The 17510-nt window shown below is 41.6% G+C and overlaps 2 protein-coding genes across 2 annotated transcripts; one reads left to right on the top strand and one right to left on the bottom strand.

Annotated features, from left to right (window-relative positions):
- Positions 1–2031: 2031 nt before the first annotated feature.
- Positions 2032–6268, bottom strand: LOC135494904 (homocysteine S-methyltransferase YbgG-like). The gene is made up of 8 exons (XM_064783225.1): positions 6175–6268; positions 5308–5416; positions 4750–4820; positions 4404–4582; positions 3676–3785; positions 2962–3123; positions 2297–2499; positions 2032–2207 (listed from the first exon to the last, which is right to left on the bottom strand). Exons 1-8 carry the CDS (start codon positions 6177–6179, stop codon positions 2060–2062), a joined length of 987 nt encoding a protein of 328 aa, XP_064639295.1. The 5' UTR covers positions 6180–6268; the 3' UTR covers positions 2032–2059.
- Positions 6269–8507: 2239 nt separating this feature from the next.
- Positions 8508–12811, top strand: LOC135494957 (uncharacterized). Its single transcript, XM_064783328.1, has 5 exons — positions 8508–8580; positions 9260–9373; positions 9795–10156; positions 10612–10743; positions 11796–12811. Exons 2-4 carry the CDS (start codon positions 9271–9273, stop codon positions 10702–10704), a joined length of 558 nt encoding a protein of 185 aa, XP_064639398.1. The 5' UTR covers positions 8508–8580; positions 9260–9270; the 3' UTR covers positions 10705–10743; positions 11796–12811.
- The last annotated feature ends 4699 nt before the right edge of the window (positions 12812–17510 follow it).

Below are 17510 nucleotides of genomic sequence, written 5' to 3'. Positions count from 1 at the left end.
GTGCTGTCCTTAATAGAGAGGTGTCCTGATTAGAGAGGTCAAATTGAATGGAAACAACCAATTTGGGACCAAACTTAGTGTCTTTAATTAAGAGGTTGTCCTTAATAGAGAGGTGTCCGCTATTTTAGGGAGGTTCCATTTGACAATATGTCCAGGTTCTTGAGTGGAGGACTGGTTCGATCAGGAGTGGCATTAAAATTGATCTTATCACTGTATTGTGGTTGTGACTATGTCCTCGATGACCAATTTGGGACAACTGGCAATTACAATTACACTCGATGGAGTCTCTTACTCTTCAACCCAGCAATGGGAAGAGAATTTGCCCTGTCTTTCCATTTTACTGTTATATAATATTAGTAAGGTTAATTTCAAACAGTACTGTAGTGTTAACAATATCACAGTATGACTCACAGTTTTCCCGCCAAACTCAAGGCCACACTAGCTACAGTCTCAAAGCGCTTTACAATTCAACACACTATTACCCAGTCTATCCAGGACCCGGTTGTTCAAAAGCACAAAAGTCACGTTATCTCTGACGGTTATGTTTTAAAAGTATCCTAAGTTGATCCCATTAAAATGCTATGGCTTTGAGCAACATAGCCCAGAGACCTTTCAGGAGAACCAAGGGCAGCCATGATCAAGCGCATGCAAGGACATTTCAGGCCAGTTGAGAGTTACAAAGCGGCACCGGCTGGGTATTCAACCAGGGACCTCCTAATTACAAAGCTAATGCCCAACAATAGTACCATCACGTTCCCCGAAGAAGTTTTTCACAGTCAATGAAAATGCACTTTCATGAAATATGGAAATTTGGGGATGAAGATCCTATTCAGAGATATTCAGTTCTCGAAACATTTACAAGTAACTGGAGGAACACAAGCTCTCCAAAAAATCTGTAATTGGTCACGCATTGGCTTTGTGCGCCCGGATTTGTGCATGACCACTGCTGTCCTTGATGACAGCCTACACGCGGAGGCTATATGATAAGCCCAACTACAGTCATGTGAAGATAAAAACAGCAGAACGGCTGTGTGTGGACACTGCCCTAAGCAGGACACTCTCTGTGTCAAGAACCTTGATGTCGGCCCAAAATTGGTAATTTCCATTCAATTTAACCTCAGTAATTTAGGACACATCCCTAATGAGAACAGCATTTGTCAGCGAGTTGGAAGGCTGTCCTGAACTGCTGTATACGAAAGTAGAACAAGATGGAGCTTGCAGTGTTGGAATTATCCAGATCCTCCCCAGGCACATCTTGTTTTAGTTCAACTTTTGTTGGTGGTCCCTGGTTGTCTATTAAGTCCGCTGGTGTAGACAAAACTGCAGACTAATAAACGAGGCACCAGCCAAGGGATTTTGGGTGGAATTGAGGTCTATGCCATTGGAATAGAGACCAAACATTTTTGAGAATCGGTTCCCTGAATGATCGAGAATCTTATCGATCTTATCCAATCAGACCTTCCAACTTAGGCAGCTGTGACAAATTAGTGCACCACAAGAAAAACAGCCAAAATGTGCACTTGGATCCTCATAGTCAACATTTGCCATCAAACTTGAACCTTGAGGTCTTTGGTTGTGACCCCATACACCACTGCAACGAACAAGGAGATATTTACCAATACAACCAGAGATATCCTGTGACCAGGACCTTTTGAACGTTTTATCATGTCCTCCACTCTGGTCTGTGCGAGTCTTCCTACACAGATTTACCAGTATGTTGATTTCGGGGGGGTTGGGGGCCTTTTGATATCTTAAATGGGGGCGGGGGGTTGCAATGATCCAACCACCATCATATCCTAGACTCCCGGGGTAGTCCATTGTGTCATCGTAACAGGCAACTGGACGAGGCCGGTCCGATGCGTCCGGAGTGCATCATTCCGGCTGTAGCTGATTAACAATTCAACTACATTGAAGGACTTGATACTCCATCATTGAAGTTCACTGCACCATGGAATAGAAACAGCACAAAAAACTTAATCAATTTACCAAACAATGGTTTTTATTGCCAAAATATTATTTCAAAGAGCGTGACTCGCATTTACAACAGAGGAGTAACAGATTATCGGTGAACTTTATAAAGTGTCTCTCTTATTCGCCTGATATCATCAGGGAAGACTCTACAGCAACCTCCAATCCAACTGGCTCCAAGTTCCACCCATTCGGGGATGTAATCGTGTAACGGTTTACAGTCCTCTTTACCACTCCACCTGAAATTTCGATGAGAAATTGGCACATGACAACATATAAGAATATTTAGAAGGTTTTTGACAGATTGATTTCCTGTCTCAATACTTACTTTTTCTCCTTTGTCCATTCTTCACCAGAATTTGCATAAACCACTAAAGATTTCCGTCCCCTTAACTTCTGTAACTTGCGCAGAACATCTCCAACATGATCTGGTGCTGTACAGTTACACCCAATGGCAATAATCTGGTCCGATGCCTGCACTGGTTCTATGATAGTAGAGACACATTCACCACGACAGGTCATACCATTATCCTGGAGACAAACAGAGAACCATTGCAAAGAATAATAAGGTCTAATGACAGGGCTCAGTTGAAACCAACACTTGTCTCTCCTCCCAAGGCCAGTTGTTATAAACCCTAATGACAGGGCTCAGTTGGAACCAACACTTGTCTCCCCTCCCAAGGCCAGTTGTTATAAACCCTAATGACAGGGCTCAGTTGGAACCAACACTTCCCCTCCCAAGGCCAGTAGTTGTACTCCCTAATGACAGGGCTCAGTTGGAACCAACACTTCCCCTCCAAAAGCCAGTTGTGATAACCCCTCATGAAGGAGCTCAGTTGGAACCAACACTTGTCTCCCCTCGATAAACTGCCAATTAAGTCAATATTAATCGGTGTAACTTAACAGTTCGCAGTGGTTCAAATATGAAATGTGTAAAAACTTCTCGGTCTGACCAGCAGCCATTGTATCCAATTTATCACTGATTATGCTCACCTTGCAAGAAAATGATAACCAAACCTTCGTATCAGGGAATTCTTTTAAAAGTTTAATGAGAGCTATTCCTTCAGCAATAGCCGGGATTGTTTCCAAGGCAATGATGTCAACGCCAGCCTCTACAAGAGCTTGTAGATGAGGCCGGTGCCAGTCAATCAAATACTGAAATTGAATGATAAAGAAACTAAACGATAGAGAATTAGACAAACAGAGAATGAAGATATAGGGGGGGGGGGGCGTAGGAGGCCCACCTTTTTCAGTAAGGGAGCAAAGACTTTTCAACTAGGGCACCTTTGCATGAAGTACTCCTATATCTTAACCCTTAAACACATATTTGGCACTTAAATTTCCTCTCCCTCATTTCCAAGATCTCACCCTCTGTGGGTGGGGCCAGACCCTCTCTTTCCCCAATTTCTGGATCCACCACTGAGTATTGAATGGCTGGATACAGGGTATGTCTATGTTTAGAGATCTAATGTCTATGTTTAGAGATCTAACTACCTTTCACTAAAATTTGTCTGAAATCCCTTGGATCAACGAGGCTGTACCTAACTGCCAAATGTTGGCAATTAAGTCTTATCACAGCCTGACCTCTGACATGTGTCCTCACTACACCCTTGAGACCAGCAGAGTGGCGAAGCTCACTCCACAAAAAAGCAACATAGCCAAATATAACACTACTTTATCTTACCAACATAAAAACATCTTACCTACCTCTTCAGTCACATTGTCTATGTAACACCCCGTATATTCAGAACCGTCCATCAGGCAGGCCCCGTACGGACCAACTGAGCCAGCAACAAGAGGTTTTCTCCTTCCTGCAACTAAAATAATTTTAGGAGTAAAGTTACACACAATAGAGTAGAAGCACTAGTCACTGTTTTATGTGTAGCATCCAAACTGACTCCGTAGCAGATACAGACCTACTACAGACCCAACCGAGCGTAATCTCCACTTCACTGTCTAAATTTCACAAGTCATCCCACATCGATTGCAACTGCCCAAACCTGCAGCCAAAGCACCTCTCAAGTTCGAGCCTTCTAGCTCCACCCTCCCGTTCTCGGTTTTAGAAAAGTCCTTTACATAACGGGTCGCATGGAGTGAACACAACTTGATCAACTTGTTATAGATGGTAATAGATGATTGCAAAAGACTGCAGAACATCATAATTGTTTTAAAAACCAATCCAAACATCACAAATATTTCCAAAACACAGTATACCTTTATCCTCCAGTTTACTTCCTTCCCGAAACTCAAATTATGGCCTACATTCCTAGCTCCAATCTACTTGTCTCGATTTTTGGGCAAAGACCTTTATTTACATAACGGATGCAAGGAGTGAATACAACTTAATCCAGTTGTTAAAGATGGTAATAGATGATTGCAAAAGACCGCAGACCATCATATCTGCTGTGCAAACCAATCCAAATAAAGTATCTTACCTTTATCCTCCAGTTTATTAGCTTCCCAAAACTCATCCCTCGCTTCAAGCGCAAAACTGACCCCTTTTTTCAGCAATGTCACAGCTTCTTCTCCCGTCACATCCAGGCATTTGCAGAGATGATTCACATTGGCTTGATAGGTGTTCGTTTCAATTATATCTGAGCCTGCTTCCAGAAAACTGAAATGGAAGAAATCTTTACTGACCTTACCTGCCTGCAATGATCATTATATTTTAGTCAGTGGAGAACGATATATTATCATATGTGTTCTTGCATACAGAAGCGAATGTTAACCCCTGAATTCCTCAAGATGAAATTGACATAGTTTGTCATTGTGTTGACTTACTTTCTGTGCACAGTCTTGATGGCTTGGTCAGGATCAGATTGTAAAAGTTTTGAGCTCCAGAGAGGCTCATTCTGAAATCAACATGAAGCTTCTGTTAAAGAAATCCACTGGTATAAAACCCATATTTGCACGAGCTTGTAGTTAGCTGGAAAATTACATCTTATACATTCAATGACTGGAGTCCAGAATGTTATGTTAAAGGTTATCCAGATGCAAGCTCACAAGATTGTGGAGTACTTGAAACTCCAAAGATTTTATCAAAGCTACCCCACCACATGATTTTGCTCCCCAACCCCAGTGTTATAAACATTTATTGATGGGTTACTGTTGAACAATAAGTCCTAAGTAATATAGTCACAGTTCCTAACCGTCTAATATCATTTTGGAGAAAGTTCGAACTTGTAAAGAATTGACGCATGCTTAGTTCCCCTTCATCCGAAATTTGGTCAATGGGAATACTAAATAATCATCAAGCAATTAGCAATATAACATATGTTGGTTCAATATCCAATTACAAATAGCACCTAACCTTATTTACTAAAGTTTGGAACAACTTACAGCAATGGATTCATATCCGATCCGCACCAGCTCAGTCGCCATGCCTCCATCGAGAACCCAGAATGAAGATGCTTCATCCTCTACAGTATCATCAATCTGTGTGGAATCCCTGTAAAATTACAATATCATCAATCTATGTGGAATCCCTGTAAAATTACAATATCATCAACCTGTGTGGAATCCCTGTAAAATTACAATATCATCAATCTGTGTGGAATTCCGAATCCCTGTAAAATTAATATAGTTCCAATCAGACAATGAGGGGTCAAGTCTCAGGGGTTGTGTCCAGTTACGTGTGCGAGGGGAAGGGGGATACGACTGACTCTGGATTATTGAGGATGGTGTAGGGCCGGAGATGCTCATTTCTACAGGATGACTTTTTCAGACGACTCCAACTAAAGTAGCATTGAACTAGACAAAGCAGGCTGTTCAGAGCCAAATCAAACCTAAATATAGGCAGAGCTACACCGATAGAAGAATGCATGGTGCCCGTGGTATGTGACCATGCACGCTGTTCATGGTGACCACGGGGACAACTTAACTTGCATCTACCGTCCATGTCCATCATGACGTCGACTCTGACTGACTGGTGGTATTTTGTCGTTGTCGACTATTCACCAAGGGGTAGGCTTATACATGAATTAGCAACACTTATGGCCAAATTTAGAACATTCACCTCAAGTGAATAGTCATAGTGTAAACATTTATTTTGATGCACCCTGTGGCATGTGTCGTCATGAAATGACATGATGTCTGCGAGTGTGGTAACTAAAACCTTCCCACAACAAGCAATAAAAAATCGAAATTGCAAAATTTACTGTCCTGATGTTTATGGGTACAAGTATAAACCTAAGTAGACCTACTCACGTCATTCAAACAATTCAGATATACACAAAAATCTAAATAATGGGTGTGTTTTTTTTCCAACTCCCGAAAAGGGACGAAGCCACGTGCTTTTTGTAATTTGATGTGCAATAATAGTACCAATTACAGTGGTCGTCGTTACAATATTTACATTTTGGCTTTCACAAACACCCGGAAGCCACTCCACTTGGCCTTGGCGACAAATCGACACACTTCGGACGCAGTGACGGTCGGACCGGCCCCGTAATCGATCAGGATGACGAAATGGACTGCCTAGGAGTCTACAAATCGGATGAACATTTCCTTACAGACATCCTGTGACTCTGAGCAGACTTTATTTTAATGCTCAGTTTCACTTTCAGGCGAAACCGAATTGTGCGTGCAATGAGACAAAGTCATGCAGGAATGTCTCGGCGACTGGGTCAGGTGATGAAGTCGCGATAGGTCACAGTGTTCAAAATAAATAAAAAATGAATTGTCTTATAAAAATGTACAATGACTAACAAGTTCAAGGTTCGAGTATATTCCGGGAATACTGTCTGCTGACCCGGGACTACTGATTGTCCGACACATTACTCCGTCTTGGTCAGAGACATGAGCAGATCAACCGCATGGGCATCTTGACCAGCAAGGTTTTTGCATCCTATTAATGACAACCAAACCCATCCTGAACTTTAGTGCAACACTCGGCACTAGAGATCGGCCGATTTCAGCAACGTGTGCGAGAGGAGCATGCGACTGACTCAAGTATTCGAGGATGCACCGCTCTGGCTACTACTAGTATTTTAAACCAATTATTGCTGGATTCCGGGGTGTTATAGTTAATTAATTTTCGTTTTCCTATAAATCATCAGGGACAAAGTCACAACCCGAATTCTGGGATAATTTCAATTTAAAATTCTCTGAGATTCAAATGTGCGTCTAGAATTCAACAGCCCGGGGATTTTTACTTCCTGTCTGACCCCAGATCACCTCTTATCAACACCGTGACTAAGCACAGTGTTAGTTGCGTAAGGATTGTTTGACAGTCTGAAGGAAGGTTCCAAAGGAGACTAGATGATTGAATAGTGACGAAATATCACATCGGCGAAAGAGTATCTGGTATTAACTTGTTTTACTACTACAGGGAACGTCTCATAGGGCCACGGTCAACAATACTAAGAAATGATGTGCGATTTGCGAAAACTCCCTAATTTTGTTCCATAATAATATGCATGGCTATAAGACTGATTAGTTCCAGCGATTCCCTGTTCTGCAGACACATTTTTCCTTGGACAGATTTTCCTTCCACACAAGTTTATCAACATACTTACTTGCTTATACTGGGGAGTCACGTGGGAACCCGATGAACAGACCAAAGCAACATGAGTGTGCCAAAAAAATCATAGCGGTCGCTTTTATAGTTGGCAGTAAATTTCGATGGACTTATTTGGGTTGTCATTTGGGGGGGGGGGGGGCTGCTCAGAGATCTCAACCCCAACACTGCCGACCGCACCGAGGCCGCGACGTAGCACTCGGTCCGAAATGCCCCCCCCCCCCCCCCGTTGTAGAAGTAGAAAATGTCCCGCTGGAAAAGTGTCCGGCATTTTTGTATTCTGACGAATAATACTATGGTTCTATATAAGGGCTATTGAGCCGATGACTTTCAATAACTCAGGGATTCAGCGCATACGAGACTAGTTTGTTCCCGGCCGGACAATCTTACTATCCAATATGATATTTCAAATCTCTACATCGTACTCCCAGCCATCCTAGCCCATTATATAGCCTCGACTCTCCTTTTAGGGACGAAGTATTGGTCTAACTCCATCCTAGGGCGTTTAAAGATATTACACCGGAACCTAGCCAACCTCCAATGAAAAGTTTTTATTGCAATTGATCGGAGTTACCGTGTTTATTATCCTATGGTATTGAATGACATCGATGTGATATCAAGTAACGTCATCGATATTAATGTAAGTTGCCATTACCCAATCGTACAGCTTTCATTTTTTAGATGTTACCAGGGGTTCTACAATGGCTTAGCCCCTGCGCAAACGAGGTTTCAACCCAATCCACGATATATGGGGACACAGAATTTGACGCTTTTGATTGGATAATGCGACTGGAACTTACTGTAGATTCTGCTTCCGGAAATTCCTTAATACTGATAACAACAAATTACATGTATGGCAATATATATGCTCTAAAATATCGTCAAAATCAATGAGACGCACCCGCGGCGTTGACAATGGCAATTGTGTACTCTGAACATGTGGGCGATAGCAAGGTACACGGTGACATCATGCGGCCGGTATGTCAAAGTGGACCCCAATATCTTAATCCGCCTGGGAACGGCACATAATAAATACGACGGTTAAATCGAGGAGTGGATTCTCTAAGAAGATCTTGAGCAGCTAACATCTCAAGGTGAGTTCCTCACATTGCGCGCGGAGCGTGGTTGTGTCAACTGGATCGACAGGGCGTCTTGCACACTTCATCCTAGTTTTCACCTTTTTTGTTTTTTCTCGCCTTCTAATTCTAACCAGAATCATCTTTCTGACACTAAAGGCGTTACCTATTTTTATGTTAGCTATATTTTCCCCGTCATTTTATATAATTTTGGGCTTACCAAGGAAGACTGTTGATTGCTTCACTGGTATTCGCGACATTTCTTCCTTTTTGTCCTAAGAATTATTTTACCACTTTTCGTAGTTAGTTTTTATAAAGAAGAAAAAAAAGAAGATTTTTTTACAATCGATTCCGGTTTTTTCAAACTCATGTACATATACAATGAACATTATTTGAAACGTTATTAAAATTAGTTCTACATGATAAAAACATTAAAAATGATATTCATAAGCAAGTCTCATGATCCTTAACTGATGATTTTTTGTGGACAATCACGCGAAGTTTGTTGCAATACTGGTAAATGAAAGCATGTCCCAAAGTTCAAAGGTTGCGCGAGTGAAGACTTTGCAATGCTCTGTCACGGCAGAGTCATCGTCAAGTGCTTTGCACATGTTAGTGAGGCACGAGAATGTCGCAATACCAATTCATCGCGGGAAAATCATTACGCATCATTCTAAATCTTAAATCTTATTTTCAGAAACATCAAATATGCAGCTATTACAAGCACTCTTCCTCACCATTATCTTTGGTGCCATCTCATCTAATGCTGGCGTTATCAGGAACGCTAGAGCAAACAGAAGACGGGTTAAAGGTATGTTGAATAACGGTCATTTTCAATCTTCATTTCATCATTAGAGTATACTGTATCTTGGCCACGAGTCGTTGGGACTTTCATATTTTCAAGGAATTAGTGTTCCAATCATATATGAGAGGTCGAGACAGTTCCTGGCCGATTTAACAGTCAACGAGAATTCGCTTTCATGTGATTTCCTTCACAAGCACATTTGCAGTTGTCGTATTACAGTTGTATCTAAAGATGACCAGTCTTGAAATTTTTATAGGGTTTCAATCCTAGGGGACTTATATATCAAACCGATAAATCCATTGCGAATAACCCTCACTGAATTTGACGGGACATTATTTTTGTAACAGATCCTGCCGACGACGCGGATATTATCTTTTCTCTCTCATTTCATTCTCTATGACATAATCATTTCATTTTGAATTTTTAGCTCATGTTCATCAAAAAGAAATCAAGACGAAATACAGTCATCCTAACGGACTCGCTTCACCAGACGATCTCCTCAATTTCTACAAAATAAACGGAAAAATACCCGACAACAGGCTTGCACAGATCCTTGGGAGGGCGCGTGACATCGTAAGGAATAAGTTACAACCCATTGCAAGTGACTTAATCCACGGAATTCGACATTCGGTGGGAAAACGAAGTATCTCAAAAAGAAGTGTCTCAAAAAGAAGTTTCTCAAGAGGAAGGAGATCAAATACGGTGGAAATAGATGCGGAGACGCTAGCCTTGTTATTAGCTGCTCATGGCGACAAATTAGACGAGGTTTTGAATATGATAGTTGCTGGGGTAAGTTCAATGTTTAAAATTTCCAAAACACGTTCATCGTCATGTTTTTAAATAGGCATGCTTCGCAATCCGTACGAACGATGAAGAAGTACGAACGTCTGATGTCATCAAGATCTGTGTGCTCATTCATTTCCGCGGCACTCGTTAGCCAGGCCACCGGTAAAATCGTCAAGGACACAAGACTTGTTTATACAGCGCGAGGAATGGGAGGAAATCTTCAAAAATCGTCGTCGCTGAAGTTTTAGTCGTTCACGTTCTCGTTAACTCCCTTAACCTTCCTACGCATGCGTGAAACACAGCTTGCCGCAGCCACGACGTCAGACTGGGCATGTGTTTTTCAGTTGTCGCCATGGTAAACACATACCAACGTAAAACATATAAAATATGTACATCTATGAATATAATATCAACATATCAAGAAAACAACCGGAAACAAAAAAATATTGCTCTTTCAGACGCAAGACTCGACGGCGAATACGCTCCAGGAATCTCTCAGCAACGTCATCGGAAGTACTGACTACATCGCCATTGCCCACGCTATCGGCTAAACACTTACAAGATCTGCAGGCTTTATCATATTATTTATTGTAAGTATACATCTATCTGTTTTCTTTATGAATATCATGAATATGGGTCGTTTCGAAGAACAATCCCTACAGATTATGTCTAGAAGTATATTTCTTCCCCACAAGTTTACACATCACATTCTCTGGTGGACCGGGCGCTCACATTCGACTTCAGAGTCTTTCTCATAGATTACAAAATAATGTCCTTAGCTTTTAGATGATAGGGAGTTTTCGCAAAGACCCCGAAACGTCCACGTGTACGCCTATCCCATTGTTGTTCGACTTCGTTCTCAGGTGGTCAAACAATGAGATCGGCGTTCATGTCGGTGTTTCGGGGATTTGCGAAAACTCCCTCGCGAAATGTAATGTTATAACTTACTGTCATAAGGGCTGAATGAACTAACGTAGTAAGGACAAAACAGTACACAAATGTTTTTTTTGTAAACTTCAAACAAATTGGATTAGTCAGTGACTTTTGTATATTTGTTTGTATATTTTAAAAGAATGACATCAAAAAGTGTGCTATATTTATCATCATCGAATGTTATTTTTACCGTTTGTCATAACAAACAGGGCCATCAAGGTGCAACAATTTGGGGAATGTACCCCCAATGACGTCACAAAATGGTTTATTTTGACTACTATCTGAAGGGCGTAGGCGATTTAACGATAATGGTCATGTGAAAGATTGCAAATCTATTAAAACGTCGTTGATTAAATTTGCAAACATCATAAAAGAGGCTTTGGCACGCGTGATTGTTTGAACTGGTTATTTTGGGTGGAGTATCAGGCCGAAGTCCACAAACCAATCCCTGGCTGAAAATAGTTGTCCCAGGTTGTGACCTTTATGGAATTCCTCAACCGGGTGGAGATCGTCATGGAATAGGGGACGCTTTCACGGCTTTGGCGCAACTAACTGTATTTGACGTTCGGTGTATAAAGTTCTCAGGCCTTGATCCCTGGAGAAGAGGTCTCAGCGAAAAAAATTGAAAGACGAATTTGGGGAGATTAGAAAGTTTTTTAAAAACTCTGGCTATTTCTATTCAATGTTTCATATTTACTTCTTCTTTCAGATCATCGCCATAAAATGGAACTTCCAGTCATGGACTACATACAGCTGATGACGTAAAAGATCTCTTCCGTACTATATACAGAACTATGCAAATTAAAATTAAAGTTGAAATTTGTTTATCATGCTAATGAACTGGACGCTTGTGATTGTGATTCGCATGGACGGGACACAGCAGAGGTTTTTTTTGGATTAAAGGCTAATAATGGATGCAATTATCCTTATCCTCCTTTATATTTGGGAGGGTTTCATCAAACGAGTTTTGGACGTTTGCGTTTGGTATCACAAGCATGATTAGATTCCAATTTAATGAAATAGACTGAAAATTCGAGAAAGGGAAAGACATCTTGAGTAAATTTAAATTTGATTCTGATTTCTCTGTTGTGGCTGGCAGCAGTGAGAAAACATCATATTTCGCGCACGTAAATTAATATATGTCGTGAATAAATTCAGTAAAAATTTCTCTAGGGTGTCCTTGTTAGAGAGGTGTTAACTAAGAGAGGTTCCACTGTATACAGAGATTTAATTTATTGCATCCCAATCAGGGTTTGATAAATTTATCATCGTAGAATATATTGACGATGCAGCCTCGTGTCATCACATTAATGTTATACTCAACTGAGCCAGGAGCCGTCACGACCTTCAATGTTGCACTTCGGCGTTTATACATTACAGGTGCTACCATGGACAGTTGTGATACACGGTTCTTGGCCGGTTTTATATGGTAATAGTATGTAGATTTGTTGAAACATTTCGTGGCCTTATAGTAGGCCATGGTAGTATTTATTTGCAAGCAAATGGTCGTGTCGACTTCATACGACGAGCCAGCATTCGGATTACCACAGACGCCGCTTAATTTACTCGGTCCTAGGAATACGATATCGAATACAGTTGACAGGACCATTTGTTAGTTACATGTAGGTTTAGTGAAATGTCATTGACTGTTAAACTGGTTGTTTCATTAGAACGCTCAGTGATCCATTGTGAATGATATTTATTCGTTATTAACTTATTAAAAATTTGTTGCACAAAACAACTTTGTCTTCGGCGGAGCTGATCTATTGTTTTAACTTCCCTTGTCATACGCAGGTCTAATCCTACTTGCGTGTTTTCAACCACCACCTGTGCTAAAATTCACCCTTAGCGTTCACCTAAGTGCAGGGGCGAGTAAGAAGAAGGGCACATACATGTCGATGGAGAGGGAGGAGGTGAAGGAAAGTAGGCCTAATTATGATATAGGTAAGATCGACTGGAATCCTTTTCTGGAGGACAAGTTTGAAAAGACACTGCAAGACCGGAGAGCGAATAAGAAGAAGGGCGCATATATGGAGAAGGAGCAAGTGAAGGAAGAAATGTCCAATTCTCCACACGGACTTCGGCTTAGCTAGAATGCAAGGCGATTGAATGTGACTTATTCTGGCACTGAATGGCGAACTGTAATGATGTAGGAAAGTTTCAGTTTCAATATTGCACTGCATTGTCTGAAGAACGTGGTTGTTAACCTACTTGACTCCTTTTCGTTTGGTCCCCGATCAGGAGGCCATTGGGTCATCCAATATCATCGTATAGGTCGTGTATCCGTACTGATGGGGGAATACCTGATAAGCTAAAACTTGGCCAAGACTCTGTAGCCAACACCTATGCTGCCATGTTGTATATGGGTTGAACTTGGGTTTGCACCTCGTTAAGTAAGACTCACTCCTTCATTGTACGCAGTCCATTTCATCTTCCTAAGCGTCTTTCTGGGCTGCAGGACGAGGCCAGTGCATGCACTGCGTCCGGAGTGTACGTTGAGTGTACGAGAGAATAGGGAGGTTGAGAACAGCATCTTATCATGACTTCCAAACTCTGTAGAAAGAGGATGCATTGTGTGTACATTTCGATCCGTATGCGGATAAGGACCCGTGATAAGTCACTGATCTCAACATCTCTAAACAAGGGAAGATAACGCTTTTCAGGTTTAGATTCAGGCCCGTATTGACGTTTTCGTCCCGAGGCAATTGGCGCTTGGGGAGGAGGGGCAGAACACCACCTTTCGTCGAAAAGGCCCAAAATCTGCACGAAAAGCACATATTTCGGAGACCTCTGCCACTGCCCCCCCTGCCCCCCCCCCCCCGTTAAATACAGTCCTGACATATTTTTTACTACAGTATCGATGGCTTTTTTTAACATTATAAGCAGTGGCTTTTTGTTATGACATCAATCACTTCAGTGGGCTATTTTTCTTTTTTTTAAATGTCATTTTTGACTCATTTGAGGGTCAGGTCGTTTTTTGAGAACATGTCGTTCCACTATAAAAATCCTGTTTGGTTTCGAAGCTCAGATCAATAGGAATCAAATTTCAAAGAAATCCGACTAGCAGTTCGCGCCGCCGACTCCAAAAGAATCCCGACAACGAATGGAATAAAAGTGATACACACCAAACGACGGAAAACAAGAAGGACGCGCTTTTATGACACTACATTTTATTCCTTACCTCGACAGAAAATAACGGCAATGAAATAAACAAACAAAGTATTATTTCAATTGGAGGGGCACATGGCCGCCCTAATTTCATACCATTATCCCTCTTTCATACCATCACCCCTCTGTCACTGTAAGGTATTTTCTATTCTACTGTCATGTCATTCTGAACCTCGTGGTTTTTACCCCATTTGACATTTGAATGTAGCTGAGGTATATCTTACTAAGATGCAAACACCTTAGTTGTCAAAATGCTGTCGTGTTCATCCTGGTATAAAATGATACGCTCTTCACCGAGGACATCCAACTAGTGATGGTGGTCACAATGGACCTCGAGGTGGAGGTACTTGTTGATGCTGGGGCACGGATCCCCTCCCATATGCGAGTTTTCAGCATGGAGGTCGCAGTGGTGTTTGCCGTCGCACAAATTCCTGACAATCCCGAGAGAATGTTGACTGTGGCAGTGAGTGTTGTGAACCACGCCGTAGCCGGGACAGGTGTGGCTGTCCGACCTGCCGTAGTTGGCTTCTATGATGTGGATGACGGTGTCATCTGGACAGGTGATTGAGTCGGCCGCGTGCTCGCAGATGTCGTAGTGATCATGATTGGCTAAAAAAGAGAAGAACGGGTAATAGATATCATACCGATTACATCATCCCTTCAGTCAATAGAAGGGAGGGCAAAACCCCCGGCAAAAACATGTGCTTTATGCAGATGTTGGACGATTCGCACAGACCGTTGAAGACAAACAAAATTGAGAATTAAAAAGTATATATCACATCTGGCAAAAAATTCGTGCATTTCAGATAAAAGTCATGATATTTTGAGATATTCCAAATAATATGTACCGATGATTATTATGTGTGGGTGTAGATTAAATTGAGGTGAAGATGGCACCATTATTTGAATTCTGAAAAATTGCAGCGGGACCACTGGATGAATTCAACGACATACTGCTGAAAACCTGCGGACTTAAATCATCATTAATGAATATTAATAATCACTGTTGGCCAATCGGGTCTCGCTGTTAATACGCCGTTAGTCATGACTGGTGGTCAAGGAAAATGGAAATGCAGGAATACACAATACCGTAGAGTACTGGTATTTGTATATGTCTTGTCAACAACAGTGTTGAAATTTGTATTATTTTGAATTTTTAAAGAACGGCGTAATGGGCGGAAACTGCAACACATTAGCATTTTTGGGAAGGTCGCATGCGTGGAAAGGGTTTGTCGTCGTAGGCAGGCCGTGTTGAAGAAAAGTGAAGTAAAAATGTGCACAACTGTTGGAAATCAAAATGGACCTTACCGTCAACAAGAACGCTTGCAAGGACCAAAAGGACCAGCACTACAACTGCGGCGAACTGCATTCTAGAATGTATCTGGAAAAAGAAAAAAAATATGGCATTAACATTCAATTACCTGTAGAATAAAGCTCATCTTGGCGTTATTTATTTATCAGACGGGATAAGGGGCTGAAGGGCCTAGTATAGCGCTCAGCTGAAATATGGTTCTCCTTGTTCCTTTCATTGGAATATTCGTCTGACGTCATCTTTGCCTGAAGGACAGTGTGAAAGATTCTGCTTTATTGATGGAGCAAGACGAAATCGGTAGGAGTTATCATTTCATGAAGCAAAATAAACTTTTGTGGTCAAAAAAATATAACTCGTTCGCGCGACAACTCCAGTGTGGGGATTCGGACAGTGTCAGCAAATCACTGTCCATTATGGTTACCAAAGCGGCGAGCAGACGACAGCAAATAAACTGAAAGCACAGGCAGATTCAACCGCGAATATTACTTGTTCTATGGCACTCGACGTGGATTTGCTGGTTGGTATTTCTAGATGATAGCTCAAACACTCCTGTTACATGTATATTAGGCTTATATTGATGAAGCTGTCCCAAATAAGCAGTGAAATCAGTGTTTTTGTAGCCCTACGCCCAATTAAGGGTTACCAATTGCGCTTATATCTTACCGTATCTGCCTAAGTTATGATAATCATTGCACGTGATGTGTTGTGTAGCATGTACACCAGAATAGGAAGATGTGATAACAAGCACTTGGCTCAAAGTGTTTCATAACGCGACTTAAAATGCAGTTATACAGTGTAGCCAATAATTATTGGGACACTTTGAAAAACGTGAGAAAAATTGAGATAACAACATTAATGTTTTAATTTGTTGAATAAAGTTCTGTTTGAATATCAGAGTAACAACTCTTCTTTCAACACAAGAAAAAAAAATTGTAATATTCCATTTTTTCTGGGTTTTTTTGCAATATCATGTAATAAGACACCCTCAAACAATTATTGGGACACCTATGCATACTGCTTTTCTGAGTCAGCTTTCTCAGGTTATTGACACAGTTGAGTGACTTTATTACTATGAATGGTGTAATCCTTCATAATAGGATCGCCTATGTGCAGATTAGTGCCCACACCTATTATGTAATAGCTTATGTGCACTTCTTGAGCTCATTCCTAATAGAGACATCGACAGGTCTGTAAGATATGGGTAAAACTTCTGAAATACCCCTTCCATGGAGGGAAAGAGTTGTGAACTTCCACCTGGAAGGGATTTCTGTGCGGAAAATAGCCGACCGGCTTGATCTGAAGCGGTCTACAGTCTACAACATCATTAAGAAGATTGAGAGAGGGGGAGAAATAGCCAATATTGAGGGAAGAGGAAGAAAGAAGAAGACGAAACCAAGGACTGATAGGTTTATCAAGGAGCTTGTAATGAAAAACCGGAGAATGTCGGCCCAGGATATCGCAAAAGAAGTCAAAGATGCTACTGGCATTGAAGTCTGTACTCAAACGATCAAGAACAGGCTGAATGACCAAGACCTACGCGGGAGAGTCCCTCGGAAGAAGCCATTTACAAGCAAGAAGAACAAAGTCAAACGCCTAAAGTTTGCAAAGGAACACCGAAAGAAGCCTATCACCTTCTGGAAGTCAATTTTGTGGTCTGACGAATCGAAATTCAACATGTTCGGATCCGATGGTCGTGAGAAAGTTTGGCGAACACCAGGGGAGGAGTATACCCCAGCATGCCTGAAACCCACCGTCAAGCATGGGGGTGGCAATTGCTGGCATGGGGTTGTATGGCAGCCTCAGGTGTCGGAAAGCTGCATTTCATTGAAGGCATCATGGATGCTGAGGAATACGAGAACATTCTGTCAACCCAAATGCTCCCTTCTGCCAGGAAGTTGCTTGATCGTCGGTATACCTTCCAACACGACAACGACCCCAAGCACA

Source organism: Lineus longissimus, chromosome 10 (assembly GCF_910592395.1).
Source record: "Lineus longissimus chromosome 10, tnLinLong1.2, whole genome shotgun sequence".
Lineage (NCBI taxonomy): Eukaryota > Metazoa > Nemertea > Pilidiophora > Heteronemertea > Lineidae > Lineus > Lineus longissimus.
The sequence above is the reverse complement of the archived record's forward strand: the minus strand, read 5'-3'. Positions and strand labels throughout refer to the sequence as shown.

Excerpts from the sequence above, each read along its gene's own strand:
- LOC135494904 (XM_064783225.1), bottom strand. Across the intron at positions 4,583-4,749 it reads ATCAAGACTGTGCACAGAAA|TTTTCTGGAAGCAGGCTCAG; the intron begins GTAAGTCAACAC and ends CTTCCATTTCAG. Across the intron at positions 3,124-3,675 it reads TAGACAATGTGACTGAAGAG|TATTTGATTGACTGGCACCG; the intron begins GTAGGTAAGATG and ends ATTCAATTTCAG.
- LOC135494957 (XM_064783328.1), top strand. The coding sequence starts at position 9,271 with ATGCAGCTATTACAAGCACTCTTCCTCACCATTATCTTTGGTGCCATC. Across the intron at positions 9,374-9,794 it reads AAACAGAAGACGGGTTAAAG|CTCATGTTCATCAAAAAGAA; the intron begins GTATGTTGAATA and ends TTGAATTTTTAG. Across the intron at positions 10,157-10,611 it reads TGAATATGATAGTTGCTGGG|ACGCAAGACTCGACGGCGAA; the intron begins GTAAGTTCAATG and ends TTGCTCTTTCAG.